The sequence below is a fragment of the Pollicipes pollicipes genome, unplaced genomic scaffold, assembly GCF_011947565.3.
Source record: "Pollicipes pollicipes isolate AB1234 unplaced genomic scaffold, Ppol_2.1 Scaffold_7261;HRSCAF=8764_pilon_pilon_pilon, whole genome shotgun sequence".
Classification (NCBI taxonomy): Eukaryota; Metazoa; Arthropoda; class Thecostraca; order Pollicipedomorpha; family Pollicipedidae; genus Pollicipes; species Pollicipes pollicipes.
In genome coordinates, this window is record NW_023597054.1 from 5,474,790 (window position 1) to 5,481,626 (window position 6,837).

The following is a 6,837-nucleotide window of genomic DNA, read 5'->3' on the forward strand; positions in this document are numbered from 1 at the left end:
AAAGAGCCTGGCAAAACAATCCGGACTTTTTGTTCTCTTGTTTTAGTTCACTAATCATTTTATAGATCTAAACATTTAACATCGAGTTTTCTGGAAAATAACACCGATTATTTCACCTCCCTGCTACACCCTTGTCCTACAGAAAACTCCTGACCAATGCCAAACATTCCTTCTATCCTCGGTCGAGCTTAACTGCCAACTGCGCTACCAAACTTCTACGACTACGCAACGATGACTGACGCTTGGGCTCAAAGTGGTTAACACGTCTGCGTTAACCACTGCGCGTCTGGGAAACCAGAGGTACGGGGTTCGATTCCCCGCGGTGCCCGCCCTTCCTGCCAGGGTGAGAGGCAGGCGACGCCATATAGCCTCAGCAGCTGAGTGCGTCGTAAAGCTCCAATTAAGACGCTCAAGACCTGCCTGCCTGAGCCTGCGGTAGGTGACTGCGCGCGCGGTTTTCTATGAATATTCGTTGCATCCTTGGCAATTAATGCGCTTCGTCGCCATTGGAAGGTTAAGTAATGTTCAAGTTTGCGTTGGTCTGCGTGGGGCATAGGAAGTGAGAGCTTCGCTAATCTACAGACCGGTACAATTCTTGTACTCGTTTCTCATTTCCCGGTATTGTTCAAAGGCAGTTCCATTCAGCATTCACACGCTTTATTTTTCACATTTCCATACATGGTTGATCAAATACTTAGGTGGCAACACAGGCTGCTTGCTATTGGGCATCTTAGTCCGGTGGGTGCAAGATTTGTGCTGCTGCAGATATCAATACATGGCTCCTGATGGAAGCAGCAAGTCTAAAGCTGTTGCAACTTCTGGTTTTATTTTGTCCTGACACAAAGAGGTAAAACAAGTTTTCCAAAAACTGTTCTTGTTGCATCATGGAGTACAAAATGTTTCATTTGACCTAGTCACAATCCTGGAGTACAAAGCCTCTTGGTATACATCATGCCAGGAAACATCAAGTTTTCCAACACCGCTCAATACTGGCTGTGAGAAGGAATGAAAAAATAAGATTATTCACTTCAAGATGAAATATTAATCTCACATTGTCTGGAACAGTTATGCCTAGTAGGCATGACCATGAACCTTGAGTAACCTCTCAGACATCAATACAATGAGAGAATAAATGTAACAATAAGTCTCAGCAGTCTGTTTAGGCTGCATTTGTCTTGCTCAGGATTGCATGTTTATTTTTTAGAAAAATAAGTGATGTCAGAGAGCCTAAGGTGCTCAGTCAGCTAAGTTGCACCATCATTTATTACACCGCTTGACATCGCTCTATATTGTTGGCTGATCCAACAGTGGCTGGTGTTGCTGTGTAGTACTGGTTGTGGAATTGTTCCCTGGTCTAAGTGACTGAGTGCTTGTCTGAATGGTAGCTGTGGCTGGCAGGGTGCCTACCAATGAGTGGACGTGCGCGAGGCCGAGGACGTGGCGATTTCCTGTCCGGTGGCACAGATGACCGGCGCCCACTGAGAAGGCCTGGTGATGGCTTGGCAAACATGCCTGAAGACTGGGCAGGCCTCAGAAGTCCAGGAGGTGGTCAGTTGCTGCTTTTGTTGGGACTAGTTGCATGTCACTTAACTGTTTATTTTTGTAGCCATTCTATGGGTCTGTGCATGAAAATAACACTCACCTGCTATGTTTTACCTTCTGGCATCACTCACAGTGTTGCTTTTTGTGCCAATTAACATTTGTTTTCAACTTTGATTGGCTGTGATGTCACAGTGCAGTATTGGTGACCAAGCGGTTTGATTCCTGTCTTGAATCACTGGCTTGAAGTGGGTGGCTATTGTGCTTTCATGTTATGGACACAAGTACCAGTTGTGCTACCAGCTGCCAGTTGTGGGGACTTCAGTTGAAAGTTCTCAGCATGATACAATGTTTGAACAAGTAAAGCTGCTAGGAGGCTCAGCAGATCTGCAAGACTTGCTTGGCAGTGTTTTCATAGCAATTCAAATATTATCCATTGTCAGTTTTTGATGACCTGTGGCCTTACTTATTTTTCTGCCGGCCTCCATGTGCATGAAGTAATGCTATATTGGGGGAGCTGTTTATCGAGCTACGTCCGTGTTCTTTCACACGCTGCTGGTGAGAGGATCGTTTGAATCAAAAGAAATGTTTAGGGTGTAGTCTTGAATGCATGACACAGATTTAGAGGTGGGTTCCAACAGAAAACACAAGCTTGTCCCTCTCGCACCACTGCGCAAACAGGCGATGCTGTTAGCGCCTGCAGCTCCGCCACTAGCGACACAATACAAGTATCCCAGCAGTGTAGTGTTGAATAGCAATCGATATGTCTGAGCTGTTTAGCGGTCATGGGCCACGCGGCCATAACCTCCGTGTAACGCCGCATCACGTCGTCGGCGCGTCGAATAATTGTGACTTTATGACCACGTGAATCGACTGTCTCCCGGAAATGGGGTGCTAGACTGCCCATCTGCTTGGTCGAGTGCAGTATTACAAATTAATAAGTTAGATGACAATTATGAGATGACTATGAGAAATAACCATTCAATGATAGTATTTCTGCTCCATTTTTTTTAAAGCGAGCATCACAACGGGAAACAGTGTCGAGTCAGAAGTGCAAAAACTATCGATCTCTGCGGAGCCATCTGAAGAAGAGATTGCTGCCATGCTGCAAAGCTCATCCAACGACGCCCAGCTACTGTACGTACTCACCCATTGTGTGCTACAACTCTGCTTTGTAAGGTCCGCTGTTCACATGCGAGAAATTTGGTTTCGAGCATCGAAGGGTTCTGCCTTACATGGTAACGCATGTGGCATTTAATTATTCTTTTTTGGGCATTCCGCGTGAGAATGGCGAGTTGTTCTGTAGCTGAAATCAAACGACTCACAGCTATCATTGAGCTGATTAATCTGACCTGTATCTGCACTGTGCGGGTGCATATCAAAATGTGCATCGCTGTCTCCCAGCCAGTGTGTGTTCGGCGTGCGTACGCCCGTGTCTGAGCGTAATGCGGTGTGTTTGCGCGGCAGGGCCACACTGCGCGAACTGCACGAGCGGGCGCTGGCGTGCCGGGCGGTGGGCGCCCGGCTAGCGGCGGCGGCCGGCCGGCTGCAGCGGGAGGCGCCCGATGGCTCCCATCTGCGTAACCTGCGCACCCATATGCTCAACTTCGTGCAGAGTAACTACAAACGTGAGAGTGGGCGGCGGTGGGGGTGCAGGGTTGGTGTTGGTGGTCGGTGACGCGACAGGCCGCATGCAATCGTACGCGTGTCCTTCGTAGTAACTGCAGCCGAACCCAGCATGGTTGGCTGGTTGCGCTGGCAGTTAACAGGGACAGTAACGTCCTTCAAAATTGTTGTTTGGCATTTATTCGGAAGTTGTTCAACATGAATCATGCTGCATGCGTGTTCGGTGTCTCATGGAAGTGTCAGTTCAAGTGTCATTAGATACAGTCACGTTTGACACCCGTTGTCAGTAAGACGACGTGCTTAGCAATTTCGCCAGCCAAACAGCTTGTCTATGGTCAGAAGCCTGCTATGTGCTTGTGTCAGATGGGATCTAACTTTCGAAGGTCCATGGCACTGAGAGCTTCTGTAAGCGTTTTGTAACACCTGAAGTACACACCCTTCCATAATGGTCTCGAGCCTCCACGTCTAGAAGTGGCTCGTGCGGCCACGGAGGAGCCGGTGGGATGGGCGGCCGGCGGTCGGCGGGCGCAGAACGCTGACGGCGCCAGTCATGGCTGCCGGCAGGCCGACACGACGACCGGCTGATGTCGCCGGCCCGGTTCGCCGGCGCCGGCGGCCTCCTTTGCGAGGTGTTCCGGCACGTGCGGCTGGCGGACGGCGCCGTGGTGCTGGTGCTGGTGACGCCCATCCTGGAGTACCTGACGGCGCTGCTGCACTGCCGTCAGGAGGATCAGGTCATGGCCGCAGCTCAGGTCAGTGGGCCCGCTTGAGATGAATGCTGTTGATGACGTTTGGAATCGTTGCGACTCTGCCCGTGCCAAGTGATGTTTGATTAACGCCGTATAGTTTTGTTAACGAAATGAGTCATCAGACCCTATTTTGATAATCGAAAGCCGCATATGAGCAAGACCGTTGAGCCTTTGGTGCAATCAGGCATTTTAGAACGTCTACTAGTTTGTATGATGTGTCATGATCCCTGAGATGGTCAAGGGCCGGAACTAGAGGGGCACCGGACGATTGCGCCCTAGTTGAGACTGATTGCCGGCCATTCCGACACAACACTACCGCAGCAGGGAACCATCGTGGTAATATCGAGGTGCGGTCATGATGCCTGAGAAAAATAATGCTGCTGGCCGTGCTGTGCTCTGCACAAAGCTCATCACACGAGCGGTGCATCAGTTGGTGGAATTACCCTCGGCACACTCAGTGGTGGGGACGGAGGCCCAGACGTTCTATGAGACTGCATGATGGTGTACCAAAAAAGAGCCATGCACGAAGAAATGTCCTTCATATGTTGTTGCAACAGTGCTTACAAAACCTAGCCGACGTGGTGACCACTCTATTTTCCCCTGAAATTTTGAGAAACTTTTGCACATGCCTCAACTTGAACTAGCTGTGATGGGACCTTGACATAGAACATGTGTCCCTAAATCTTTGTCCAAAATGCGTATGGCGCATGCATGACGCTGGTCTGTGCATTATGCAGGCAGAGCACTGTTGAGCGCAGAATTTTGTCGTCTCGAGCTGCCGGGTTAGACGCTAAATCTCATGAAATCAGCAGGTAAATTTGAAGATTTAGTGCCTGGAGTAGGTCTAAAATCGATCAAATTTGTCCCACAGTTTGCTCATTGCATACACAGGCCACAGTCCTGATCTGAAGTGCTGATGCTGCGATCACCCGACCTCCGGTGTAGCAAACAAAGTACACAGCTGGAATCTGACTTCAAGATATTCAATAAATTAAATTAGCCATAACATTATCACATCAGCTGTCTCGGCACGGTAGACAATGACGTTGTGCATTCCGCCATTGGCATGTGTCTGGTGATCCTGTATCGTGGCCTGCCTTCCACCGGCGTGGCGGCCTTGTTTACAGCTGTGCCGTGTGGGGGAGGAGCTTTGCCGCTGCAGCCCGGAGGGCGTGGCCGAGCTGGTCAACTCGATCCGAGAGCGGCTCATCTCGCCCGACTGCGGCCACGCGCTGCGTGCCGACTTCCTGCTCTGCGTGGAGCTGGCCGCCTGCCGCTGGACGGGCCTGTCGCGACACGCGCAGCACTTTTACGCCCACCACGGCGTCTCGCTCCCCGACCTCAGCGCCACCCAGCGCCAATCCGCTGCACCCCCCAAGGCGCCTGTCGGTCCAAGTGAGGGGAAAAGAGGGGAGGACTGTTCAGTCGGCCGGGAGCCGCCGCGATCGGCGGATGTGTCCCGCAGCGGCAACGGGCGGCCCGAGGCGCAGCGGCAGACTGGAGTGCACCAGTGGGTACCGCTGCCGGACGAGGATGGATGGGACTGATGTGGTCAGTGTCCAGTGTGCGTAAACCGCTAACCTGCAGGGTATGCTTGAAGTAGCGGCGGGGACTGGGGGGCGGAGGTGAACATGCTGCTGTCAGGTACCGCCGGTGGGCGTGCATTTCTGGCTAGGCAGTGTTTCTTAACCGATTTCTGAACCGTTTTGTTGTCTTTCATGAGCAGGAGCCACTCATGTCATTATATTTAGTGACTTATCTGAAACAAATGCCATTCACTGACGGAGTACAACATTGGCCAAAAGTCTCGCCTTTTGCCATGCATTCCAATCACGTAGGAGCGTGTTTAAGCGGTCATAAAAAGGTTTTGGGGTAGGTGCTAGTGCATCGTCATGAAGTGGCAGTGTTTAGCATTAGTGATGTACAATAGCTAGTTGTGCACGCGTAATGACGGCGCCCATGATAACGCATTTCATGGCCATGTGTAAATTTCACCTGGTTTTAGTCGCTCATTGTCGTGTGTTTCAAAATACAAGATATGGGGTGCTAGAGGTACATTTATCGAGCAAATTGTGAACAAATTGTGCCTTATGTGATCGGGACGGGGCAGCGGCGGTTTGGCAACCGTGAGCAGCTGGATGGTCGGTCAAAACGCTAAGGACGAATAGTTGTTGGCACAAATGTCTACATTGCATAGATATGAGGCGGCGTCGAGAATGGGCGGCGACCGTCGGCGGCTGCGCAGATTGCCGCCGAATGTTGAGTGCGGTCGCTTGGAGGCGCGGGCCGTGAGAAGCTACGAATATGACACTATGCCGCATCAGTTTGGCCCAGCTTACCCCTTGCCCGACGAAGAGGTAGGAGGAGACTGACAGGGGGCTTGGAGTTTTCTTGAACAGCTTTGTTACCATGAGTGCGAGAATGCCGGTATTTTCAGTAGCTGACATAACATTCTGCCCCTCCTGCCATTTTTTTCGGCGCTTGCCTGAATGTCATGTCGGTCAGGTTTCCTCCCAAAGCGGTAGCACTTGACATTTGTTAGTAATTGAGACATGCAACTTGTTCTTTATATGACTGGTCTTGACATCAATGTCAGGCGTTGTGTCTGGAGGGACTCACGCTAGGTCAAACATTTCTCTCGGTTCTTTATGCAGGATTTATGCCACCTACACTTGCGACTCACCTGATCAGCACCATTTGGACGACCACCAAAAGTTGTAGATAATTCCTTGGGTCAAGGTCATGCGAGGTCAGAGAAATGCAGAAAAGGTAACTATCGATGGGCGTGGTTTTGCGCCATGGTGGGTGCAGAGTGGAGACACATTTTATTATTGTCGAAACGCTGAGTAAACTGATGACGTTGAAGACTTAGTGCCCGCATGGAGCCCTCGAGCTGCCCTGCCATCGCCTGTGATTACAGCTG

At 50.7% G+C, this 6,837-nt stretch overlaps 1 protein-coding gene across 3 annotated transcripts; it reads left to right on the forward strand.

The window, feature by feature from the left end:
* Positions 1–235: 235 nt before the first annotated feature.
* LOC119112840 (CBP80/20-dependent translation initiation factor) lies at positions 236–5,955 on the forward strand. Of its 3 annotated transcripts, none has more exons than XM_037237127.1 (6): positions 236–435; positions 1,399–1,545; positions 2,556–2,676; positions 3,007–3,167; positions 3,730–3,917; positions 5,042–5,955. In XM_037237127.1, the coding sequence occupies exons 2-6, from the start codon at positions 1,410–1,412 to the stop codon at positions 5,459–5,461; spliced, it is 1,026 nt and encodes a 341-aa protein (XP_037093022.1). In that variant the 5' UTR covers positions 236–435; positions 1,399–1,409; the 3' UTR covers positions 5,462–5,955. The 3 variants fall into 3 exon arrangements, with proteins under 3 accessions (XP_037093022.1, XP_037093023.1, XP_037093021.1); XM_037237126.1 differs by having other exon boundaries at positions 237–435; positions 1,399–1,548; XM_037237128.1 differs by lacking the exon at positions 1,399–1,545.
* Positions 5,956–6,837: the final 882 nt, after the last annotated feature.